General features: G+C 40.0%; 1 protein-coding gene across 2 annotated transcripts in view; it reads right to left on the minus strand.

Moving 5' to 3' along the window:
• Positions 1 to 205: 205 nt before the first annotated feature.
• Positions 206 to 27,724, minus strand: part of DAD1 (defender against cell death 1) — a 31,608-nt gene continuing 4,089 nt past the window's right edge. Inside the window, exons 2-4 of one of the 2 annotated variants that reach the window (XR_003614803.2) lie at positions 11,065 to 11,238; positions 4,026 to 4,151; positions 206 to 448 (exon numbers count right to left, since the gene is read on the minus strand). Coding sequence is in view for 1 of the 2 variants with exons in the window: in XM_008158543.3 (XP_008156765.1) it covers positions 11,108 to 11,238 (131 nt within the window). In the remaining variant the exon portion in view is untranslated. The remainder of the gene's footprint in view (positions 449 to 4,025; positions 4,152 to 11,064; positions 11,239 to 27,724) is intronic. The other variant, XM_008158543.3, reaches the window with a different exon arrangement.

Raw genomic sequence — 27,724 nt, forward strand, 5'->3', positions numbered from 1 at the left:
AGGGTTACCAGCTCCAGGAAAAAGACAAAGGACTGTCTTTTCACTGGGTTGTCAGCACTGCTTTTTGTCATTAACTTCAAATACACTTAATGAAAACATGGAGGAAGATTCGCAGTTGCAAGTTATCAATTTTGCACAGAAGATTGTAGGAAAGAAATGATTCTGATACCAATAAATAATAAAAACAAAAAACAGAGCCAGGGCATAGAAAGGAGTGGCATGGAGTTTAATTTGGAAGGCAAAAAGGTTACACAATGCAAGGGAGAAGAGGTCATGTAAATAAAAGCTCAGTACAAAGTTGTTTTGACACAGAAGCCAGGGAACTTCTCTGGCTCTCCACCAGCATACCGAATCTGAGCCAGTGGTCAGTATAAACCTGAAGAACATCCATGTGTCCAACAAGCTGCCATCTCAAGAGCTCTTCTCCAGGGGAAATAAAAAAGTGAACCTAAAAGAAAGAAGTGAAAAGGTAAGAGGCCACATCCAAGGTTTTTTAAAATGTCTTATGAAACTACAGACCGGGCCCCAAATCCTGGGCAATATTTAAGCCAGACTAGAACCAAATATTTTTCACCCAACATTTTATAAAAGAATCCTTAAAAAGTAATGTTCAAATCTGAATTTCCAGCACACCAAGGCAAAGCTGACTAGGAACTGGTAGACATGGGTTCTAACTCCAGCTCTATGATTAATGAGCTGCACACCTCTACGTTAAGTCCCTCTACCCTCTCAGGTCCAATTCCTAAGAGGTGAGGACATAGCAATTTAGCCTAAAGAGCTTCTCTGGATCTAAAAAGCTTATAAAGCACTAAATTGCAGTTTGGGCGAGAATGAAGGAAGAAAGTACTAAAGAGAGAAAGTTGAAAAAAATTCTCAATCTCAGATTTAACAAAGGAAATCCAGAAGAAATATTTTTTTTCATTTGCAGATAAAGTTTATTTAGAGAAGGAATGTGGGGAATAACTCCAAGAAGCATCCACATTGCTGCTAGAATCAGATGAGACTGAGATCTGGAAGCTGTGGGGTGGAGCCCAGCCTGGCAAACGCGGCTTCCTTCTAGTGCCTCCAGGGTAGTCAGAAAGTAACAGCTCTGGCCCGTCTGGTGTGGCTCAGTGGTTGAGTGTTGACCTATGAACTGGTGGTCAAGGTTTGATTCTTGGTCGGGGCACAGGCCTGGGTTGCGGGCTCCATCTCCAAGAGGCGTGCAGGAGGCAGCCAGCCGATCAATGATTCTCTCAAATCATTGATGTTTCTATCTCTCCCTCTCCCTTCCTCTCTGAAATCAATTTTTTTAAAAAAAATGTTTTAAGAAAGTAACCCCTTTGCCCTACGGGCTTCAAAATCTCTAGCCATAAGCAGCCAACTTTCTTGCAGTGAGCCATAAAAATACTGTAATGTCTTTTTTAATGTATTTTTATTGATTTCAGAGAGGAAGGGAGAGGGAGGGAGAGACAGAAACATCAATGATGAGAAAGAATCACTGATCAGCTGCCTTCTACATGCCCAACACTGGCGGTCAAGCCTGCAACCCGGTGAATGTGACCTGACCGGAAATCGAACCGTGACCTCCTGGTTCACAGGTTAACACTCAATCACTGAGCCACGCCACTGAACAAAATACTGTAATCTTATATGTGTGTCATGACTTTGAAAAAGATTGGGAAACACTGCAGAAGTGATAGGCTACCCCAGTAGGTAAAAAGGCACCACCTTATTTTGTGTGTTGGTTCTGATCTGAAGATACCAACATCATAGCTTTAAAAAAAAGATCTTAGACTTCTAGCCAAAAGTGCTTTTATTTCACTAACAATGGCATTTAGAGAAATGCTACATAAATGCAGAACATTCCTACATCATTGGAATTGTGAAATGTGTAAAGAAAGAACAAAAACAATAAAAAGTATCCACAATGCCAAACAAGAACAGACAGACCTATTAAAACTCACCTTTTCACTTCATGAAGTTTCTTAAAAGCAACAAAGTATGAATTAATATATCAGTTCTAATGGCCGACATGAGAGAGAACTAGAACATAAGGTTATTTCAGTGAAGAGCTTTGACACTTTTACAATTATAAAAGAAATCCTAGTTTAGTATAGAAGTTTTTTTGAGATGCTCTGATATTAAAATATTTAAATCTGAAACACTGGAGCTGGTCTATCCAGAAGGCAAAAATGACTCATAACAGTAAGTCTCTTTGATAATAGTTTTCAGAAAATTCTATTTACAAAGATATGCTCTCTTCTTTTAAGGCAAAAATATATTTACCAGACAGTATTCTAAAAGCAGAAGTTCTAGGCTTCTTTGAAATGTTAGCTCAGTAAAACTGGACTACTCAACAGCTCAGAATAATGGTTTCCACTGCTAACCCAGAAATAAAGGTTTCAGGAAACTAATAAAATTTCCTCCTCTGATATCAAGAATGCAAAACGAAAGACACCTACTGAAAAAAGTGAGCATGACTTCTTCAGTCTATTTCACTCACGCAGAAAAGACAGCACCACTTGATCAGTCTATTCTAATCATCTTAAAAGAAAGCAAGGCACAACACAAAGAACTGTTAAAAATAATAACTCTCTGTATAGATACAAAAGATAATGCCAGACAGGGTCATTTCTATTTGGAATCTGTATTCCTCTCCAGCACCATCTCTATTCAGACACTAGCTCTGAGCAGATATGCTCAAATACTGATTTTTCCTTCAAATCCAATCTCATCCTGGATCCTGGTCACCCAATTAAAACTGAAAATAGATAAAATGTGAATCAAAGACCATTCTGCAGAAATTCTAGGTTCAAAGCTCAATTTCAATCACTACAATTTCAAAAGGCACAGACTATATATTTCTAAAACTGCAAGGAGCATTAGAGATCAGCTAATCTAATCCTCTCATTTTATAGATAAAAAAAACTGCAACCTGGGCGCTGGACAATTCTGTCCAGAGCGACTCTGTCCACACCATGGCCACTCACCAGTGGTGACTATTTAAACTTAGTTAAAATTAAACAGAATTCAAAATTTGATTCCTCAGCTACTTGGCTTCATTTCAAACATTCAATAACCACTGTGGCTGGAGGCCACCACACCAGGTGGTGCAGGCTCAGAACATTTCCACTCTGCGGAGAGTCCAGGGTCACCCTCTTGGCATAAAGTCAGTTCTCTTGCATTTCCTCAGGATCTTTTTTTTTTTTTTTAAATATATATTATTGATTTTTTACAAAGAGGAAGGGAGAGGGATAGAGAGCTAGAAACATCGATGAGAGAGAAACATCGATCAGCCGCCTCCTGCACACCCCCAACTGGGGATGTGCCCACAACCAATGTACGTGCCCTTGATAGGAATCGAACCCGGGACCCTTCAGTCCGCAGGCCGATGTTCTATCCACTGAGCCAAACCGGTTTTGGCTCCTCTGGATCTTATTAAAGATGACCAACTTCGCAGAAACATTTTAGATAGCCTGACTTCATCCTTTCTTATCAACCTCTCCATTTTTTTTTCCATTTAAAAAAAAGCAAATTTAATATTTTTAACAAAAACCTTCTAATTAGACATATACACTGAGTGGCCAGATTATTATGATCTCTGAACGAATAATAATCTAGGCACTCAGTGTATATCCTATATAATAAACGGCTAATATGCAAATTGTCCCCTCGACCAGGAATTCAACCAGCAGGCAGGCCGGCCAACTGCCCATGTCCCCTTCCCCTGGCCAGGCTGGCCAGACCCACCCATGCATGAATTCATGCACCAGGCCTCTAGTGTGTGTGTGTGTGCGCGAGCACGCGCGCGCGCACACACACACACACACACACACACACACGCTGAGTGGTCAGATTATTATGCGTTCAGAGATCATAATAATCTGGCCACTCAGTGTATATTTATCATCCAAAAGTCTTTGAACATAATAAAGAAGGGAAATAAAATTTTTGAGTCACAATGTCTGTTAAGTTCCCACTCAGTCACTTATTACCTCCAGGGCCTAGACAAGTCAACTTAAATTTCACAACAGTTTAATTACCTCATGTGTAAACAGGAAGACTACTATTTGTCTACCTCCATCAGAGAATGGGCTGTGAAGATCATCTGGGTCAGGTGTGTGAAAGTGTATGAGGAATGGATATGAGTCCTGCAAGTCTGGTGATAACTGTAATACATTTTATAAATATTTTTTAATTTTATAAAAGGCCTTATATAAACATCATGCATTTTAACTTTCCTGTAATAGATTATAGAAATCTGATAATATGGATAAAAGCCAACAATTGAAGGGAAAGAAAAAAAAAGCAAAGCCTAATTGAGGATCCATACAAATAGCCAATCCTCCTCAAACACAATGGGAACTCATGAATTCTAGTAATCAAAGGCTTGAACAGCTGCAAGAAAATGATGAACATCCAGTCCAATCACTTCACTGTGCTGACAGGGAAACTGGGAGTGAGGGACCAGTTTACTTCTCATTCCACAATGCAAGCCTTCCCCCTTCTAGTCGCACGTTTATTTTTGCCTTGGCTTCTTTCTCCCACAGAACTTTCCACATGTCTTCGCATCCGCATGACTAGTGATAGTTATTTTATATAGCATTTTCTTGCCATTAAAGCTGACTTAGTCATCATACACTCATTCATGCATACATTGTTACTGTTAGCCTGTGCTAACCCCTGAGGTCCCAACCCTCAGTGGGAGACAGGGTAGTGAATCCAAAGTTTCATAGCAGTGTGCTAAGTACAGCAGTAGAGGCATGAACAGTGGGCCCCAAGAGCCCCAGAAGAGGCTCCTATGCAACCTCGGACCAAAGATGACTTGGAGTAGGAATCATCAAGCTACAAAAATGGAGCAAATAAGCTAGGGAATTAGGGCAACAATGAACTTCACAAATCTACTCCATTTTCTCCTCTCTCTCTCTCTCTCTCTCTCTCTCTCTCTCTCTCTCTCTCTCTCTCTCTCTCTCTCTAACTTTAAATGGACCAAATACAAAAGAGAGCTCAATCACCAATTAGAGAGTCAGCTAAATACAACTAGCAGACTCAAGGTTTTAAGAATAATAGATAAAGAATTAATCTCGCCCTCTGAGGAAAAAGGGGGCTGAAGAATATTATGCTGTGTTTAGCTCAAAATATGTTCTACAAATTTAGAATAGTTCCTTTTTGATGGCTGAACCTAATTCACTATAAAGTTAAGTATCAAAGAGTAAATGAAATCTAAAACACAGCCCCTCCCTGCCCTAGCTGGTTTGGCTTAGTGGATAGAGCAGCAGCCTGTGGATTGAAGAGACCTGGGTTTGATTCCAGTCAAGGGAACATACTCGGGTTGTGGGCTCGATCCCCAGAAGGGGGCATGCAGGAGGCAGCTGATCAATGACTCTCATCATTGATGTTTCTCTCTCTCTCTCCCTCTCCCTTACTCTCTGAAATCATTAAAAGTAATTTTTTTAAAAAAAAAACAGACCCTCCCAACAAAAATTAAAGATTATTGCCAGTGAGAGATCATGTTGAGAGCAAAAACAGGTCTACAACAAACCAAAAGGGAGCTCTTGAACTGACAAGAAAAGGAAATAAACCCTGCACAGGATCCTTCCATGGCCTTTATGCCTAACTCCACACTGCCCACTTCTGGCCAGAATGTAAAGCAACCCCCAACCAGCATCTAGGCCCATTTGGACCTCTGCTGCCCTCCTGTGACTGAAAAATATAGGTTTTATCACAAAGATAACAGGAGCTTCTTCCCCAAAACTCAACTTCTCTTATGCTTTGCAGTACAATCTCTCAGCAGATGAAATGTATAATCCACTAGGTGGCAGTAGAACCTAAAGAATAATATTTACATTCCTATCCTGAAATAATTCTATAGATTAATATACTTCACTGATGAATTTGAAAAGCCAGCAGTAACTGCCTATTTGTAAATAGTACTGCTTGTCAAAATTATGTTCTGCCCAGTCCTTACTAGCCCCCTTGCTCCATCCAGGATTAAACACTATCAATTTTGAGAGACCTGTGATAGAATGGCCTCCATTATAAAAACAAAGCAACACTAACAAGGTTTTAACACAAGCATTAGCCAGTCTCCACCAGGCTGAGCACACTTCCAAGCTCAGGTATTACCCTCTGTGCCCATTTCACTTTACCCTCTGAAACAGGGCCCAAGTCCAGGAACTTTCCTCCCAAACTATGACCTAATGACCTAATAGTAGCTATGTCCCTCTTTTCTTCATTTCCCTTCGGGACACTGAGATACTCTGCCATATTTTTTTTTTTTTTTAAAGAATTGCACAAAGAGATATGAACAAACAAAACAAAATAATTATAGAAAAGTGCCGAAACCGGTTTGACTCAGTGGATAGAGCGTCGGCCTGTGGACTGAAAGGTCCCAGGTTCGATTCCGGTCAAGGGCATGTACCTTGGTTGCGGGCACATCCCCAGTAGGGGGTGTGCAGGAGGCAGCTGGTCGATGTTTCTAACTTTCTATCCCTCTCTCTTCCTCACTGTAATAAATCAATAAAATATATTTTTTTAAAAAGACATAATTATAGAAAAGTGTATAAATTTTTAAATATTCAAATCTACTGAGCTTCTGTATTATGCATTCATTCAAAAAAGATTTATCACCATTAAGTACCTGAACATCACTGATCATCATTTTAAATGTACATGAATTCTCCCAACTCAGAAGCTTACTAGGAGCATTTTTCACTTTGCATTTACATTTTTATGATAATCTAAAAAATATTGAATCTATTCTTGACCATTGGAATAGCCATCTATAGGCAGTGCTGCCAACTGAGTAGCTTTTACCACAGCATTTCTCAAAACACCATCTTTGGACATGCTTTCGGGAGATAACAAAGCCTAAAGTTTGGTCCTCGCCGATTTGGCTCAGTGGACAGAGCTTCGGCCTGAGAACTGAAGGGTCCCCAGTTAGATCCTGGTCAAGGGCACATGCTCCATTGCAGGCTCCCACCCCTGCGTGGGGCGTGCAGGAGGTAGTCAATCAATAATTCTCTCTCATCATTGATGTTTCTCTCTTTCCCTCTCCCTTCCTCCCTGAAATCAATAAAAATATATTTTTTAAAAAAAAGACTAAAGTTTGGAAAAGGTTATGTTTGATATGTCTAGGCATATGAGTTCTGGCTGAAAAAACTGCCACAAACTTCTAGTCTTACAGCAGAGGGAAGGAAATGGTTGGTACTAGAGAGGAATTCAAAGGGAACTTTAGCTGAATCCACAATGTTTATAATCTGTTCAAAATCCACTAACTCCAGGTGGTAGATGCCTGAGTGGCTGTTTTTTCTCAGTACTTTTTGGTATTTTTTAAATTGTCATAATAAAAAGAAAGAAAGAAAAGCTTGAGGGGGAGGATAGTGAGAAACTACCTGTGGTAATTTTTAAACACACTTCTTTAACACTTCAATTGTTAAATACCTTATAGTAAACAAACTTAAGCAAAAATGAATATAAAAATTTTTTGAAGTCAGACTGAATTATCAGACTTAATAGTTACAAGATTTCCAGCAAGCCTTTCCGAACCTGCTTCTCATCTATAAAGAGAATTAGCAAGCCTATCTTCAATGAGGTAATTTTGAAAATAAGAATGAGAAGCACTTAACGATTGGCCTACAGTGAGCTCTCACGAGCTGTTAATGTTAACTTCCTTACTTCTCTTGGAATAAATTTTTTTTTTTTTTTAACTCAATACCATATCCGTTTGATTTGCCTTTTTCAGAGTAGCTGCTTGTTTTAAATGTTACTCCCAAGCCCTGGCTGGTTTGGCTCAGTGGTAAGAATGCTGGCCCAGGGACCGAAAGGTCACGGTTCAATTCCCGGTCAAGGGCATGTACCTCGGTTGCAGGTAAGATCCCTGGACCCTTGTCAGGGAGCATGTACTAGTAGAAGGCAACCAGTCAATGTGTCTCTCTCACATCTATGTTCCTGTCTCTCTTTATCTCTCTCTCTCTCTCTCTCTCTCTCTCTCTCTCTCTTTATCTGTCTCTTTCTTCCCCTTCTCCCTCCTTACCACGCTCTCTCTAAAGATCAATGGAAAAAATATCCTTGGGTGAGGATTAAATAAATAAATAAATGTCCCCTCCAAATTCATGCAAAAGCAGTACACTACAGATGTTTATTCTTTTTATACCCAACTCACAATGTACATGGCAAGTATCAAGAATGTTCAATCTGTTTCGTTCTACCTTATGAGTTGGTATAAATATTGAGCACTCACTTGGAAAACTATTTTGAAAGTGTTGTCACATTGCACATAGAACTGTGTTAGAAGCACATAAAAAGGACAAACGATGTATGTTCCAAATTAACAGTACAATAAAGTATATGTCAAATATGAAAAACCCCTGGGCAGTCCCCCAAGGAGAACATACTCTCTATGAAATGATTTAGCACTGCAATCTGGGATTGGAAGATTTTGCTGCACCTTGGGACCATAATTCCCAACTGAACAGGTGGCTCTAGGTTGTTATAATAGTCTGCAGTACACAGTTTCTGCTGAGCCTGCTTTTTTTCGTCTGTTTTTGTCATAATTTTGAAATACTAAGCTCTCTGCAGCAGGGTCCTCCTCCAATGATGACAGCCCTAGGAAATTATTCTCCATGATTTGGTATCTCCCTGAGCCCAGAGAACATCCTTGAAATGTTTGTGCATGACTCATTCAGAAAAAATAACTTTAGAAATTTAGAGTAAGGCAATCAGAAGACTTATGACCTTTCCAGCAAAGTTTCTATCAGGAAGCGCAAGAGTTACTCAGATTTGCAGGTGTAAGGTCAATGTTGGTGGGTCAGCTTTCCAGCTGTACTCAGAGTTATCATTGGTCAGACACCTTGCCTGCTGTCTCTGCACAGTGGCTCCCTTGTCTATACTCGCGCAGCACATTGTCCACATCTTTAGTGTGGCTTGAACTATGCTGTATTTATCTGCTGTGTTTTCATGTCTTCTCCCCTCCTATAAGGTAGCAGCCATATGTTACTTTTCTTTGTGTTTCCAGTAACAAGGCATTGACTAGCACATAGAAAAGGGGGAAGGGGGAGGGACAACTGAAGACCTGATCAGTTCTCCAAAGAGTCAAATTGTATTAGAATAGTAGAAAGAAGTGGTTCCAAACTTTTTCACTGAAATAAACAACCTCTGTCAACTTATCAAAAATGAAACCTTAGCCCTGGCCGGTGTTGCTCAGCTGGTTGGGTGTCGTTCCATGCACTGAAAAGTTGCCAATTCCAGGTCAGGGCACATGCTCAGGTTGCAGGTCTGATCCCCCATAGGGGTGTGCAGGAGGTAGCCAACTGATGTTTCACTACCACATTGATGTTTCTCTCTCTCTCCCTCTCCCTTCTTCTCTCTCTAAAAAATCAATAAAGAATCTTTGAAAAGCAAATGAAACCTTATTTAACTAACAGAACTGTTTTTCATCAATAATGAAAAGGATCTATGTAATATAACTAATTCATACCAGAAATTGACTCCCTTCTTCTCTCTCTCTAAAAAATCAATAAAGAATCTTTGAAAAGCAAATGAAACCTTATTTAACTAACAGAACTGTTTTTCATCAATAATGAAAAGGATCTATGTAATATAAATAACTAATTCATACCAGAAATTGAATAGTCATTGTCCCATTACTGCATTCACTTAGTACATGGTTGCTCTAACTCTCGTGTTAGATTTTGATCAGTACAAAATGACAATTTTCTAAGTAGTGATAGAAAGAAGTTGGTCCTGAATAGTCTTTCCCCAAATAAGATAACATTTCCTAGGGTTTTCTTTTCTCTACCACCCAGTAAAAATACAACACTAAATTTTGTAGTAAAAAGGCAAGGAAGCCCTAGCCAGTTTAGCTCAGTGGATAGAACGTTGGCCTGCAGACTGAAGGGTCCTGGGTTCGATTCTGATCAAGAGCACATGCCCAGGTTGCAGGCTTGATCCTCAGTAGGGGGTGTGCAGGAGGCAGCCAATCAATGATTCTCTCTCATCATTGATGTTTCTATCTCCTTCTCCCTTCCTTTAAGAAATCAATAAAAATATTTTATTTTTTTTTAAAGGCAAAGAAAATAGTGCATTCATTCATCAGTAGCTACATAGGATACTAGAAGAACACAAGACCAACAGCATCACTGGTCTAAGGCACTATTCGGCAATCACTTAGCTATGTGGCCAGGGAAGGCCACTGGATTATTCTGGACCTCTGTTTTCTTACATATAAAATAAGTGTTCCTATATAGAGTTTGAAAGCACCCATTATTTCTTAGAGCTTTCGGATTCTGCTTGGAAGGGAGGTGTGGAAAGGTGGGCATACCATACATAAAGCAAAGAGGGCTTTTCAACTTGTTAATGAAAACAACTCTAGCTACAATGCTGTTTTATATATGGAGAACCTATATAAGAGTTTATTTAGGAAAAAAAGAGCTCTACTGCTAAAAAAGGGGAAATGTCAAATAAAACAAATAGCATATCATCCTATATTCTAAAGCAGCGGTCACCAACCTTTTGGACCTCACAGACCACCAGTGGTCCGCAGACCACTGGGTGGCGACCGCTGTTCTAAAGTGTTCTCCCAAACTAACCCAATTTCTCCTTTTATTTCTTCTTTAGCACATATATTAACAAATGGCCACTGTCTCATTCAGCATATACTGGATGTCTGTCAGGTATAAACACTATACTAAGTACTATGGGAACAATGACCCAACATTTAAAATCATCTAAGATCAAAATCAGAAATAAATTACAGAGCAAATCTAAAAGCAAAATCTACAATATTTGTCTCTTCTAAGATTTCAGTTATTTTCATGGAGTTATTGGTGCAGAAATTTATGTATTAGCTACAGGCAAGCTCCCATTTTGTTATCTTAACAATATGCAAAACAGTGAGAAGAGAAGGCAATGACCAAGAGTGGCAGGATGAAATTAATGCATACTTTGCAGACTGATAAAAAATTCTGCAAAAACGTCTTATCAGCAATGTGGGAACTTTGCCAGCCATGATCAAAACCAGCCCCATCCAATTTCCAGTTCTAAAATCAACATGATGGGACAATGGCTATCATTACCACTTACCTTCTTTAGTCTCCCACTCCTCAATTAAGCAAAGAGGAACGATTCATCCAACGAAGTTCATGACAACAAGGTGCAGGATGGTGCTGGCGAAGAGAAAATCAGCAAAGGCTCGTTCTGGGGAGATGCCTTGGAAATCCGCTTTGTTCTGTGGGTTGATCTGTATTCTCAGACAAACTACACAAGAAGCAAAACACAAAACTTATTATCTAAAAGTATAAAACAAATGACTGCTAATGAACACATACATACCCAATAACCCAACAATTCCATTCTAACAGGAATGATAACCATGACAACCCCAAATTGGAAACAGTTTAAATGTCTATCAACAGTAAGATGGATAAGTTATAACATGTGCATACAATAGAACACTATATACGAAGAAAGAAGAGGGAGGGGAAATTGGAAGAAAGTGGTAAAAAGGTACAAACTTCCTATATAATCCTATATAATAAAAACTTAATATGCTAAGCGTCCGGTAGTCTAGTCATCGCTTCAACCAATCAAAGCATAATATGCTCATGATATGCTAAGGCCACTTAACCGCTCGCTATGACGTGCACTGACCACCGGGGGGCAGTCAACCGGTTGACCAGTTGCTATGATGTGCACTGACCTCCAGGGGGCAGACACTCCAACGAGTAGGTTAGCTTGCTGCTGGGGTCTGGCCGATCAGAATTGAGTGAGTCAGACGAGACAAGCCCTGGAGCCCTCCAGTGGTCCCTCTCCGGCTGGCCAATCTCCCACATCCCGCCCCAGTGGGGTTCCTCGGCCTGGCCTACACCCTCTTGCAATCCGAGACCCCTCAGGGATGTTGGAGATCTGGTTTTGGCCAGATCCCGCAGGCCAGGCTGAGAGATCCCACTGGTGCAAGAATTCGAGCACCGGGCCTCTAGTCCAGTTATAAAATAAGTACTAGGAATGTAATGTGCAGCATGATGATTATAGCTAACACTGTTACATGAAATATAGGACAGATGTTAAGTGAGTTCTAATCACAGGAAGAAAATTTTTTCCTTTCTTTTTCCTTTTTATTATATCTATTTGAAAAGATAAATGTTAATTGAATCTTTATGTAATCATTTCACAGTATATGTAAATAAAACCATCATGGTGTATGCTTTAAATTTACAGTGATGTATGCCATAAAACTGGGGGGAGGGAGAATCAGCAAAAAACGAAACAAAAATCTTCACAACATGGATAAATTCCACAAATATAAGGTTGAGCAACACAATCCAGGCACACACAAAAAATACATGCTGTATGATTTCACTTACATAAAGCTTAAAATAAGGCAAAATCAACTTATGGTAAAATACAAGCCAGGATTAATGGTTTTTCTATCTCATGGTAGGGATGACTAATAAGATGCAACGTAGAGGTCTCTCAAGTGCTGGTAATGTTTATAGCTTGATCTGGGTGGTGGCTCGATAGGTGAATTTAAAAACTCCTCAGGACAGACAGATGTGGTAGGGGTGGGAGTTGTGGGGTACTGAGCAAAAAGAAAAAAGAAAACTCATGTACAACAGGGTGGTGATTGCAGAGGGAGGGAGATGGAAGAGGGCACAGAGGGGATAAATGATGATGGAAAAAATAAAATAAAGATTAAATTTTAAAAACTCATCAAGTTGTACACTTAAGTGTTATGCACTTATTTGTGAAAGGAAAAAATATAACCTCATAGAGTTAGGCTAAAAACAAAGGCTTACTCAGAAAAATAATATATATAACCAAAATATCTTTAGAACTCTCTTATCTTCTGATTAAGTTTATAATTATAACCTAGACTGGAAAGTAGTTGAGGGCAATAACAACAGGGCTGGGTTGAATGACAAAAAGTTATAAAACTATAAATTATTTTCAACAGATAGTGAATATTAAATAGCAGAAATTATAAACATAAAATGCTTATCTGTGAGGACCTCATAATTGTAGAAAATCTTTAATCTCAAAAAAGGCAAAAGACCTAAGCTACATTAACTTGACAGAGAACTCTCCACAGCCACATTCTACATACACCCTTGAAGATTCCAACCTGATACATTAGCCACAGTCAACATTTGACATGAAAAGGGACCTCTAGGAATACACTTTCCAAAAATATCTTTATGCCTGTGATAAATGATTACACTGCTTAAGAAAACCCAAATTTGCTTCAGGCTAACATCCATTCCATTACTAACCAAAAAAAGGAATTGAACCGAGATCTAATTCAAAGGTCAGAAAACTACCAGTCTACTTCTCCATAATCCATCACCTCAGCAACAATTTTCATTATGCTAAAATATGTAAACACTGTAGAAGCACCACTGATCTTTTCAAGTACCTGGACCCTTCAAAATATGAAGGACAGTGACTAAAGCAAGGGCAACCAATTAAAATCCTGCTGTGGATAGTGTACAGAGTAGTCCATGCATTTCAGAGAACTGGCAATACATTAATATTTACAATGTTTGTACCTTTTGACTAAGGAATTTTTTATAGAACAATCACATTCTAATAGCAAATTAGTAACACTGAAAGAAAAAGTTAAAATGTCATAAAGGGATTTAAATAAATTATACTATACTAGTATACATGCAGTGAAATCTCATGCAATCATTCAAAAGAATGATTTAAATCTCTATAGATTGACAGTAAAGATATCTAAGATATCACATGAAAAAGAAGTATTCTATTCCACATTTCTGCTTTTAAAATGGGGAGGAGGGAGAGGAGAGCGAGGGAGAATTATTTTCTCATTCGTTTTAGTTGGACTCTAGGAAAATCTGGAGAAATAAATACCAAATTATTAGTAGTGGCTATTGGAGTGGAGAACAGGAGTAGTGTTTCAGGAAATATGAGGGGACAAAAGAAAAGAGAAGCTCCCCATGAAGGTAGGTAAGAAAATTTATGTATTACCATTATCATGATCACAGTAACCCAAGTTATTACAATGACAATATAAGTATGTTGTCCTGCTGAGATGCAAAGGACTGAAGGTCATAAAGACCAACGCTCCATTTAGTGCATAAAATGCCCAAGAAGTGGTAGGGGTGGGTACACTGGAGGGAAGCTCCTCATCATTCCAGAATCTGATAAGCTGTCCCCAGTTGAATAGTCACCTTTCAGTCTGCTGATAAGGGTGTCATATCATTGAGTTCGGGTACACAAAAGGCAACGAAAACTTGTTCAAAAAGCTCCTCCACAAGTGATCCTTCAATCTCTCTGTAAGCAGTTCCAAAGTTGGAAATTTACGACGTCCTGAGGCAGCCTGCTTCCATTTTAGCAGTTCTAATTTAATCTATGTCCTTAAATGTTTATTTATTCAGCATAGGCTTTCAGTCAAGATGGTGATGTAGGAAAAGCAGTACTCATCACCTCCCACAAGCACATCAAAATTTACAACTAAAATAGAGAACAACCATTATTCAGACACATCTAAAATCCAGCTGAGTGCAAGTCCTACAACCAAGTATTCAAGAAGAAGCACATGGAAACTGGTAGGAGGGGAGGAGACACAGGAAGGAATCTCGGACCCAGTTGGTCCCACATCCACATGTGGCCGTTTAAAATGGGGAGGGATATTTTAGCTGTGGAGGTTTCCCTGAGAAGTGAGGGGTCCCTGACCCACACCAAGCCCTCAGCCCAGCATTCTAATGCTGGGAAGAGAAGTCCCCACAATTTCTGGCTGTGAGAACCAGTGGGGATTATGGCTGAGTGACAGGGAAGCTGCGGGAATCCCAGGCAGTTCCTCTTAAAGGACCAGTGCATGCACCTACCTAGACTCACTCCCTCTGAGCTCCAGCGCTGGGGTAGCAGCTTGAAAGGAACATGGAACATGCAGGGAGGAACTAACTTGTCTGGAATCAGGGCAACACCTGGAGGGACAGCTTTCTCTCAGACACAAGTTGCTGGCAGAGGCCAGTGTTCCTTTGCTGAGACGCCCTGCCATATAGCTGACAGGCTTCGCCATATCTGAATCTCCATCAACCTGGCTCACACTTTCATCCCACCTTGGTGATTCCCTGAGACCCTGCTCCTCCCTACTTGCAGGCTCATCCAAGCCATTTCCCATGGCTTTTCATACAACTGGCCTCTCCTGCCTTAAGCTTTGGACTTTCCTAAAATCTCTCAAACAAGCAGCAGCTGGCATCAGTGTGCCCCATACCTCTCAGTAAGTGGCCCCAGGCCTGGCACTAGCAACAACCCGCCCTGGTTCACAGCTTGGCCTCTCCTGGGCACCTCCAAGCTCAACACAAGCAGCAGTCATCTGCAGGTTGCTTTGTAGCTCATGCTGGGTGGCCCCATGCAGGACACAGGCAGAGGCTGACTTTGCACCTCCCAGAAGGTCCCAGAGCCAGTGCACCCAGTGGTCAACTTCAACCACGCCAGATTACAACCCTTCCAACTCCACCAATGACACATTCAAGGGGCGGACTTGTTGAGCATCAAAGCCCCACTGAAGCAAGTCCTGCTCCATAGGGTCAGCCCCTGCACAGCAGGTCTTCCACTGTAGTCATAACCAATCCTTGCAAATGACTGGCCTGGGTCAGTCCATCCCAGTGATGCTAACATAAATCAAGGCTCAACTATAATAGGACAGTGCACACAGCTCAAAAAGGGGTGCACCAGGAGTGCCCAGCTCAGGTAACTGGGGAAGCTGAGCCACTGGACCCTACATAAGGCCACGCTACCAATTCCAGAAGACACAGCAGATCTACCTGATACATAGAAACAAACACAGGGAAGCAGCCAAAATGCAGAGACAAAGAAACATGTCACAAATGAAAGAACAGGAGAAATCTTCAGAAAAAGAACTAAATGAAATGGAAGAAAACTACCAGATACAGAGTTCAAAACAATGGTTATAAAAATGATCAAAGAACTTAATGGGAACTTCAAGGAACTTAATGAGAACTCCAAGGAACTTAATGAGAATTTCAAGGAACTCAGTGAGAACATCAAGAGCATAAAAAGAACCAATCAGAAATGAAATATATACTAACTGAAATAAAGAATAATTTATAGGGGATCAACAGTAGAGGATGCTGAGAATCAAATCAGTGATTTGGAATATAAGGAAGCAAAAAACACCCAATCAGAACAGCAAAAGAAAAAAGAATCCAAAATATGAAGATAGTGTAAGGAACCTCTGGGATAACTTCGAACGTATCAACAGTTGCCTCATGGGGGTGCCAGAAGGAGAAGACAGAGAGCAAGATATTGAAAATCTATTTTAAAAAATAATGACAGAAAACTTCTCTAACCTCATGAAAGAAATCGGTATATAAGTCCAGGAAACACAGACAGTCCCAAACAAGATGAACCCAAAGAGGCCCATACCAAGACACATCATAATTAAAATGCCAAAGGTGAAACACAAAGAGAGAATCTTAAAAGCAGCAAGAGAAAAGCAGTTAATTACCTACAAGGGAGTGCCCATATGACTGTAAGCCGATTTTACAACAGAAACTCTGGGTCCTGGAAAATGGCGACGGAATAGAGTCGGGTTTGGAGTCTGTTCCTGGGGCGGAGAGTCGGAGCAGCAGAGGCTCGCAGAGGGAGTGTATGTGGGCAAGCCAAGGGACAGCTAAACTCCAGGAGAAGGCGGGGGAGTGCTGGGCAGTGTTCCTCTGACCACGCAGCACCCACAGGGGCTGGGTCCCCTCCTGGAGCTGCGGGCTCGCCGGCGCCTCGCCATCTTGCAAGGAAAGGAGGATTTTAGTGGAAACCTGACTTTCTGCGACAACTGCAAACACTGAACTGCTGGGAGCACCAGACCACCGGTCCCCTATCAGCGCAAACATTCGGATTCAAAGAAACTCTTCACTGCACCACGGAAAGGTCAGATTTTGTCTGAAATAAGCTGCGGTTTCTGATCCCCGCGGTGGGTGAGGGAGGCGCTGGGTGAGGGAAGCGCGGCAGCCGCAGGACCAGCAGGAGCCGGGAGGTCTGTGCCTAGAAAAATCGGCGGCAGTTGGAACTGCCGTGATCCGTGAATGAGGAGGGGGGTCTTCTGAGCTGCTAACAGAAGTGACCTCTTGAAAGCAACTCATTTTAATCTGACGAGGAGGGTCAGACTAAGAATTTTCAAAGGAGTGCAGGCTCCTTAGTCTGGGGCACAGACCCACGGTCCGCACACCTGGGCTCTTTCCGACTCTGATTGCTAAGCCCAATACAGAGGTAAACCCAGGTGGAAACCCTGAAAGACTGCAGGGGGAAGGTGTTTTTTCGGAACCTGGGGCCAGAGCTGCTTGTGACCATCAGAGAGGCAGCTCTGAGGCGCACATCTCCACAAACCGGTAGTGAGTGCCATAGAAGGGGAAAAAAAAAAAAAAAGAAAAAAGAGCTAGAGAGGCCCGGAAGTCAATTCAGAAACACTGCCACCCAGGGGCTGAAACGCTAATTGTCTCTGGTGTAATCAAAAATAAATACGAGAAATTAAGATAGGGCTGGCTTAAAAAGCAGGACTGGCTTCCAACACTGAGGAGCCCTGGAATGAAGCTGAACTGAAATACCGCCCAGACTGGGAAAAAGGCGTAACAAACAGAATAATAGAGGAAGTGAATGACAGCCGCTACTGCACATTTTAGTCTTCCTATTTTTTAATTTTCAATTCTTTTTTCAATTTTTTAAATTTTTTATTCTCATATTTTTTTATTTTCATTTTTTGCATCTTTTACTTAAGAAACTAATATTTTTTTTCTTTTTCCTCACTTGATTTTCACCTTTTTAATTATTACATTTTTATTTTCAATCAGCACTATTATTACTATTATTTTACTTTTTTTTTTTTTTTAATGTCATTTGATTTTCTCTTTCTTTTATTTTTGGATTAGTGTCCTACATTCGATTTGCATCTTTCCCTTACAATCGCTTTACCCTATCTCAAAGCTAACATTATGCCATCACTCTCCTAACCTTTTCCCTTTTGGTCCCAGTTTATCTTAACCCTTTCTGGCTTTAGATTTTCCCTACTTTTTCAGTTTACTCCCTGCTAAAACTTCACCCTACTTATATATCTAATTCCCAACCCCCTGCTCCAAATCCATACAAACCTCTCTCTACGCTACCTTTAAAAAATTATTTTTCTCTCGGGCCTTTTGTTGTTGTTTGCTTGAATGTTGATTAGATTGAATTTTTATGCTTTTTTATGAGATTGTTTAGATTATTCTTTTTGTTGGTTTGGTTGGTTCTTTTGTTTGCTTTGTTTTTGTTTGTTTTTTACTTTTGTTTTCCCTTGCCTCACTTGATATTAGCTGCTGTTGCAGTTTGTATTAATCTCCAGGCTCGTGTTGCTGGAATTTGCTGGGAATAGTGGTTGTTCTAGTGGAGTTTACTCCCCATATATATAGTTTGTTCCCCTTTTCTCTCTTAGTATCATTCTTGTCTCTCTTACTTTTTTTTTCTTTTCTTTTTCTTTTCTGTTATTTCTTTTCTTTCTTTCTGCTCTTTTCCCAAGTTCAGATTCACACTCTTTGTTGTTGTTTTTTTCTTCGTTGTTGTTCTTTCTTTTTACTCTCCCTCTTCCACTCCTATTCCCTAATTTGTCTTTCTCTGGTGGTTACCTTTATTGGAGGTTATTAATATCGTGAATACAATTCTGTTCAGTGCCTTGTCTGTTGTGCCTGGTTGTGTTGTATTTTATACCTTTAAATCAACGCCAGAGAGAGAAATCTATATAACCAGACATCCGGAGAAGAGAGACCATGGGGAGACAAAGAAACAGCCCCCACAGGAAAGAGAAGCAGGCATCACCAGAAAAGGAAGTAAACTATTTAGAGGCAAACAACCTATCAGAGAAAGAATTCAGAGAAATGGTCATAGGGTGGCTGAAAAGGATGGAAGACAAATTCGACAATATGAGTAAGAACCAAGAAGAAATGAAGAAGAACCAAGAAGAAATGAAAAGTGACATCGCTGCTGTAAAGAACTCAATAGAAAGCATCAAGAGTAGACTAGATGAAGCAGAGGACCGCATAAGTGAGCTAGAAGACAAGATGGAAAAAAATACCCAATTACAACAGCTTCTAGAAACAAAAATTAGAAAGATTGAGGAGAGCGTAAGGGAACTTCGGGACAATACAAAACAAAACAACATCAGGATAATAGGGGTGCCAGAAGGAAAGGAAACTGAGCAAGGAATAGAAAACCTGTTTGAAGAAATAATAACAGAAAACTTCCCTGATATAGGGAAGAAAAAACCCACACAAATCCAAGAAGCTCACAGAGTTCCAAGCAAAATGAACCCCAAAAGACCGACGCCAAGGCACATTATAGTTAAGTTGGCAAACACCAACGACAAAGTAAGAATCTTACAAGCGGCCAGAGAGAGACAGACAGTTACATACAAAGGAACCCCCATCAGACTAGCAACTGATTTCTCAACAGAAACTCATCAGGCCAGAAGGGAATGGAATGAAATATACCAAGTCATGCAAAGGAAGGGTCTAAATCCAAGAATACTGTACCCAGCAAGGCTATCAATCAAAATTGAAGGTGAAATCAGGAGCTTCATAGACAAAAAAGGACTAAGGGAGTTTATCACCACCAAACCAGCACTGAAAGAAATGCTAAAGGGTCTGCTGTAAAAAAAAGAAAGAAATAGGAAGCAAAGAAGGTACACAGGGGTATAGAATAAAAATGGCGTCAAATAAGTACCTATCAATAATAACTTTAAATGTAAATGGATTGAATGCCCCAATCAAAAGACACAGGGTAACAGACTGGATAAGAAAACAAAACCCAGATATCTGCTGTCTACAGGAAACCCACCTCAAAAAAAAGGATGCATACAGACTGAGAGTAAAGGGATGGAAAAAGGTTTTCCAGGCAAATGGAAATGAAAAAAAAGCTGGGGTTGCAATACTTATATCTGACAAATTAGATCTCAAAGTGAAGGACATAACAAGAGATAATGAAGGCCACTTCATAATACTAAAGGGAGAAATCCAACAAGAAGAAATAACTCTGGTAAACATATATGCACCCAATACAGGAGCACCAAGATACATTAAAAAACTCCTGGAAGATATCAAAGGAGAGATTGACAGTAATACAATCATAGTAGGAGACTTCAATACCCCACTATCACCATTGGACAAATCCTCTAAACAAAAAATCAGCAAAGAAACATCAATCCTAAATGACTCACTAGAACAGATGGAATTAATCGACATCTTCAGAACATTTCACCCCAAAGCCACAGAATATACATTCTTCTCAAGTGCACATGGGTCATTTTCAAAGATAGACCATATGTTAGGACATAGGCAAAGTCTCTCCAAATTCAAGAAGATAGAAATCATATCAAGTATCTTCTCAGATCACAGTGGCATAAAACTGGAAATCAACTACAATAAAAACAACCCAAAGAAATCAAACACTTGGGAGACTAAACAGCATGTTATTAAACCATGACTGGGTTACCAAAGACATCAAGGAAGAAATAAAAAACATCATGGCAACAAACGACAATGAAAACACAACAATCCAAAATCTATGGGACACAATGAAAGCAGTCCTGAGAGGGAAGTTCATAGCTCTACAAGCCTACTTCAAAAAACAAGAAACAATGGTAATAAATTACCTAACCCAACAACTCAAAGAGTTAGAGAGAGAGCAACAAGATAAGCCCAGTGTAAGCAGAAGGAAAGAAATAATAAAGATCAGAGCGGAGATAAACGACATAGAGACCAAAGAAACAATACAAAAGATCAACAAAACCAAGAGCTGGTTCTTTGAAAGGATAAACAAGATTGATGGACCTCTAGCCAGGCTCACCAAGAAGCAAAGAGAGAGGACCCAAATAAACAAAATCAGAAATGAAAGAGGTGAAATAACAATAGACCCCGACGAAATACAAAGGATTGTTACAAAATACTACGAACAACTCTATTCCAACAAACTGGACAACCTAGAGGAAATCGACATATTCCTAGGAAAATACAACCTTCCAAAACTCAATCAGGAAGATTCTAAACAGCTCAACATGCCAGTAACTATGGAAGAAATTGAAGCAGTCATCAAAAAGCTTCCAGCAAACAAAAGCCCGGGGCCAGATGGCTTCACAGGAGAGTTTTATCAAACTTTCAAGGAAGAACTAAAACCTATCCTCCTCAGACTATTCCAAAAAATTCAAGAGGAAGGAACACTTCCAAGCTCCTTCTATGAAGCCAGCATCACCCTAATACCAAAACCAGATAAAGACAACTCAATGAAAGAGAATTACAGGCCAATATCCCTCATGAACATTGATGCCAAAATCCTCAACAAAATTCTAGCAAATTGGCTCCAGCAGTACATCAGAAAGATCATACACCATGACCAAGTAGGATTTATTCCAGGAATGCAAGGATGGTACAATATCCGCAAATCAATAAACGTGATACATCACATAAACAAATTGAGAGATAAAAATCACATAGTCATATCAATAGATGCAGAAAAAGCATTTGACAAAATCCAACACCCTTTCTTGATAAAAACTCTCAACAAGGTGGGAATAGAAGGCTCATACCTCAACATAATAAAAGCTATTTATGATAAACCCACAGCAAACATCATACTCAATGGGCAAAAACTAAAACCATTTCCCCTAAGAACAGGAACAAGACAGGGATGCCCACTCTCACCACTTCTATTTGACATAGTACTGGAAGTATTAGCTATCGCAATTAGGCAAGAAGAAGAAATAAGAGGCATCCAAATTGGAAAAGAAGAAGTGAAGCTGTCCTTATTTGCAGATGACATGATATTGTACATAAAAAACCCAAAAGATTCCATCAAAAAACTAATAGACTTAATAAATGAATTCGGCAATATAGCGGGATACAAAATTAACGCCAAGAAATCTATGGCTTTTCTATACACCAATAATGAACTTACAGAAAGAGAGACTAAAAAAGCAATCCCATTTACCATCGCACCAAAAAAATTAAGATACCTAGGAATAAACTTAACTAAGGAGGTAAAAGACCTATACGCAGAAAACTACAGGACACTGAAAAAAGAGATAGAGGAAGACGTAAACAGATGGAAGAACATACCATGTTCCTGGATTGGTAGAATCAACATCATTAAAATGTCCATACTACCCAAAGCAATCTACAGATTCAATGCACTCCCCATCAAAATACCAACAGCATATTTCACAGACCTAGAAAGAACTCTCCAAAAATTCATCTGGAATAAAAAAAGACCCCGACTAGCCTCAGCAATCCTCAGAAAGAAGAATAAAGTAGGTGGGATCTCAATACCAGATTTCAAGCTGTATTACAAAGCCACTGTTCTCAAAACAGCCTGGTACTGGCACAAGAACAGACATAGTGATCAATGGAACAGAATAGAGAACCCAGATATCGACCCAAACCACTATGCTCAATTAATATTTGACAAAGGAGGCATGAACATACAATGGAGTCAAGACAGTCTCTTCAATAAATGGTGTTGGGAAAACTGGACAGATACATGCAAAAAAATGAAACTAGATCACCAACTTACACCATACACAAAAATAAACTCAAAATGGATACAGGACTTAAACATAAGACGGGAAACCATAAAAATACTAGAGGAATCCACAGGCAACAAAATCTCAGACATATGCCACAAGAACTTCTTCACTGACACTGCCCCTAGGGCAATGGAAGCTAAAGAGAAAATTAACAAATGGGACTACATCAAAATAAAAAGCTTTTTTACAGCAAAAGAAACCATCAACAAAACAACAAGAAAGCCCACTGCATGGGAAAACATATTTGCAAATGCTATCACTGATAAAGGTTTAATCTCCAACATCTACAGGCAGCTTATGCAACTCAATAAGAGGAAGATAAATGATCCAATAAAAAAATGGGCAACTGACCTAAACAGAATATTTTCAAAAGAAGACAGAAGGAAGGCCAAGAGACACATGAAAACATGTTCAAAGTCACTTATTATCCGAGAGATGCAAATCAAAACAACAATGAGGTACCATCTCACACCTGTCAGAATGGCTATCATCAACAAATCAACAAACAACAAGTGTTGGCGAGGATGCGGAGAAAAAGGAACCCTCGTGCACTGCTGGTGGGAATGCAGACTGGTGCAGCCACTGTGGAGAACAGTATGGAGTTTCCTCAAAAAACTGAAAATGGAACTCCCATTTGACCCAGTAATCCCACTCCTGGGAATATATCCGAAGAAACTAGAAAAACCAATCAGAAAGGATATATGCACCCCTATGTTCATAGCAGCACAATTTACAATAGCTAAGATTTGGAAACAGCCTAGGTGCCCGTCAGCAGATGAGTGGATCGGAAAACTGTGGTACATCTACACAATGGAATACTATGCTGCCATAAAAAAGAAGGAATTCTCATCATTTGCAGCAACCTGGATGGAATTGGAGAACATTATGCTAAGTGAAATAAGCCAGTCAATGAAAGAAAAATACCACATGATCTCACTTATTTAGGGATAGTAAAGAACATTATAAAGTGGTGAACAAAAAGATAGATACAGAGACAGTAAAGCATCAAACAGACTTTCAAAGTACAGGGGGAAAGTTTGGGAAAGGTGGGGGAGTTATGAAATCAAACGAAGGACTTGTATGCATGCATATAAGCATAAACAATGGACGCAAAACTCTGGGGGGGGAGGGCATGTGTGGGTGTGGGGTGGGGGGGGTAATAGTAAGATATGTACACATATAATACCTCAATAAAAATATTTAAAAAAAAAAAAAAAAAAAGAAACTCTGCAGGCCAAAAGGGAATGGCAAGAAATATTCAAAGTGATGAATAGCAAGGACCTACAACCAAGATCACTCTATCCAGCAAAGCTATCATTTAGAATTGAAGGACAGATAAAGAGCTTCCCAGATAAGGAAGAGCTAGAGTTCATCACCACCAAACCATGGAATGTTAAAGGGGAAGAAGGAGAAGGAGGAAGAGGAGGAGGAGGAGAAGGAAAAAAGAAGGAGAAGAAATAAAAGATCAAAAATATGAACATTAAAATGACAATAATGCATATGTATCAACAATTGAATCTAAAAATCAAAATAAACGAACAAGGAATCTAATGAACAAAATACACTAATTAATAAATAGAACCAGAGGTATGGAAACATGGAACAGAATGACAAATTTCAGAGGGGAGGGGGAAAGGAAGACCAGGAAGATATTAACCAAAGAACTTACATGCATATATATGCATTACGTATGGACACAGACAATAGGGTGATGAAGGCCTGGGGTGGGTGGGGCGGGAACCAGGTAGAGGGGGACAATGTGGGGAAAGTGGGGAACATCCGTAATACTCTCAGCAATAAAGGTTAAAATTAATTAATTAATTAATTAACTGAGCATCTAGTATGTGCTGGGATTATGACACAGAACAAGAGAGACAACTATCTGGCTCTCAAGGAACTTATACTCAAGTGGAGAGAAACATACAATACATAAGTAAACAAATAAACAAGGAAATATCACTTAGAGATATGTGCTATGAAGGAAATAAAACAAGGTAATAAGAGAGTGACTGGAAAGCTATTTTTTATTTGGTGTTCACAAACCTCTCAAAGAAGATGCTATTTAAGGTCAAAGACGGGATCTAAGGGCAGAGCATTCCAGGTAGCAATAACAATCTTGTCATGTCTTAGTATATAACAGGTCAGACTGAGGGAGATGACTGGGTGGGAAGGTTCAATCTGGAGTTGCATATCAGACATCAAGTGAAGATGTCAAGTGGGAAACTGGATTTACTAATCTGGAATTCAGGGAACAGGTCAGAATTAAAAATATAAATGTGGTAGTTGTAATTATATAGACATTATTTAAATTTACCTATAAAACAAAATATAGAGAAGGTATCAAGAACCCCTCCAACAGAGAAGAATCTATCACCAACAGTAGGAAGGAAAAACCAATGAGATGAGAAGAAACAAGGTGAGTGTAGTTTAGTAAAAGTTTTGAGAAGTACTCCACACAGAAGAAAGCAGCCAACTACATTAAATGTTAAATGTTGCTGAACATTCAGGTAAGGTGAGGTAGATGCCATTAGATCTGGCAAGAGTAGTTTCACTTAGTGGTGAAAAAAGACCACCACCAAGAATAGGTTAAGGAATGACTGAAAAATGAACAAACAGCGACTAAACTATTTTTTTCTAAGAATTCTGTGATGATGGAGAAGGAAAAAAATGGAATGATACCAGGAGGGATATCTGGAGTCAAATACAAAAATTTTAATTGAACAATACTAGAGCATGTTTGTATGATGAAAGGATAAAGTAGAGAGAGAGATTAATAATGCAGAATAAAAGGATGACTGCAGAAGCTGAGTCCCTGAGTGAACAAGAGGACTGGATCCTCCACACAAGTGAAGGAATTGGCCTTTGATAGGAAAGGGACACATCCACCATCCCAGGAAGTAAGCCAAAGAGCAGGAATACAAGTGCAGATGGGCTCCTGTTTCCTTGGTAGGAAGATGAAAGGATTCCTATCTACTTTTTTAGTGAAGAAGAAAAAATAAATAAAAAAAGCAAGATCATCAACTGAGAATACAGAAAAAGAGGAAATATAGAAAGAGTGGAGAAAAAAGTTCTAGAGCAGTATAGAAAAGCAAACATACCAGGGAAGGGTTATAAGACCACAGAGCAGGGCTGAGTGCCCATTTGTGTTCCTATACTCACCAATACTTCATCACAGCACTATATCCATACTTACTTGTCTGCACCTTCCACTAGATTATAAACTGAGAGAATAGAGACCAGTTGTGTTTTGCAGTTGAGTCCTCAGTTCCTTTGCAGAGAACCTGGCACATAAATTGCTCAGTATTCCTTAAATTATTATGGGCATGCTCACAATTTAACATATACAATGTTAAGCACTGTGCATGCAGAGATGACGACAGTTCCTACCTTCAAGGGCCTTACCTTCCAGAGAGAAGACAAGACATGTAAACAAATACAGCACAGTATCAGTGCCATCTCTCTCTCTCTCTCTCTCTCTCTCTCTCTCTCTCTCTCTCTCTCTCTCTCTCTCTTTTCTCTCTCTCTCTCTCACACACACACACACACACACACACACACACACACACACAGTGAAATAGGAATATAGGAGAAAAGACCTATGCTGGGAGAGTCAGGGAAGGGCTCCAAAGAGAAGGTCTTGAGCTGAGATGTTTAAGAAGTAAAGGAATTTTCCAGACAGTCGAGCAAAGGTAAAATAGCTTGAGATGTTCAGGGAATAACAACTAACTCGATAATGCAGGAGGATAAAGTACAGGTGGTAAAAGCAAGAGATAAAAGTGGAGATATGAACAGGACCACATCATGAAAGAGCCTATATACCATGAAAAAAAAATTGTAATTTTTCCTTGGAAACCAGAGACACATTTTAGGTAGGGAGCAGCACAATCAGACCTGCAAGTCAAAACAAGCTTGCAAGCACAGTGGAAGATGGACTGGAGGGAGAGGTACTGGAGGATGGGAGATTATTAGTAAGGAAGCTTACAGCAGTCTAAATAAGAGCCTGAGTCAACTGAGGATAAAGAGGTAGCAATGCATACCGGTATGTGCGTAACCCATGGACACAGACAATAGGGTGGTGAAGGTCTGGGGCAGGGGACGGGGCGGGCTGGAGAGGTCAACGGGAGAAAAAAGTGGACATACATAATACTTTCAACAATAAAAATTTTTAAAAATAAAATAAAAGAAGCCCTCGCCGGTTTGGCTCAGTGGATAGAGCATTGGCCTGAGCACTGAAGGGTCCCAGGTTTGCTTCTGGTCAAGGGCATGTACCTTGGTTGCAGATTTCCCCCGGCCCTTGTTGGGTGCATGCAGGAGGCAACCAATCAATGTGTCTCTCTCATGTTAATGTTTCTTTTGGTCTCTCCCTCTCCCTTCTACTCTCTTTAAAAAAATCAATGGAAAAATATCCTCAGGTGAGGATTAACCCAAAAAAAAGAAAGGAAGAGAGAAGCATCGATCAGACTGTCAAACCTCAGAGGAAAGTTAGGGGAGGGTGGGGGGAGAGAGATCAACCAAAGGACTTGTATGCATGCATATAAGCCTAACGACACAGACACCAGGGGGATGAGGGCATGAGTGGGGGGAGGGCCAATGGGAGGATAAGGACACATATGTAATACCTTAATCAATAAAGAAAAAAAAAGGAAGGAGGGAGGGAGGGAGAGAGGGAGAGAGGGAGGGAGGGAGGGAGGGAGGGAGGGAGGGAGGGAGGGAGGGAGGGAGGAGGGAAGGAAGGAAGGAAGGAAGGAAGGAAGGAAGGAAGGAAGGAAGGAAGGAAGGAAGGAAGGAAGGAAGGGATGGTAGCAATGGATATGAGAGATTTAGAGGACTCTCAGGCACAAGGTTGGCAAACTTCCAATCTCTTGGATAGCAGTTATGAGAGATAATATAAAGGTCCATAAAGCTGATGGATAATTCCCTCCAAAATTCTGATCCCCGGCCCACACAGCCCAACCACTCTCAGAAAACATTCTGGATTAGGCTTCCTTGTCTTTCAAATCAAACTGCTTTTGTATCTGTAAACTAGGGGAAACAAAACTATTTTTTTAATCCAAAATTGTTTCATATAGATTAGAGAACATAATAGACCAAATTTGTGAAATGACTTTTAAAATTATTTCAAGCCCAGCTGGCTCAGTGGTTGAGTGTGAACCTATGAAC

This window comes from Eptesicus fuscus, chromosome 5 (genome assembly GCF_027574615.1).
Source record: "Eptesicus fuscus isolate TK198812 chromosome 5, DD_ASM_mEF_20220401, whole genome shotgun sequence".
Classification (NCBI taxonomy): domain Eukaryota; kingdom Metazoa; phylum Chordata; class Mammalia; order Chiroptera; family Vespertilionidae; genus Eptesicus; species Eptesicus fuscus.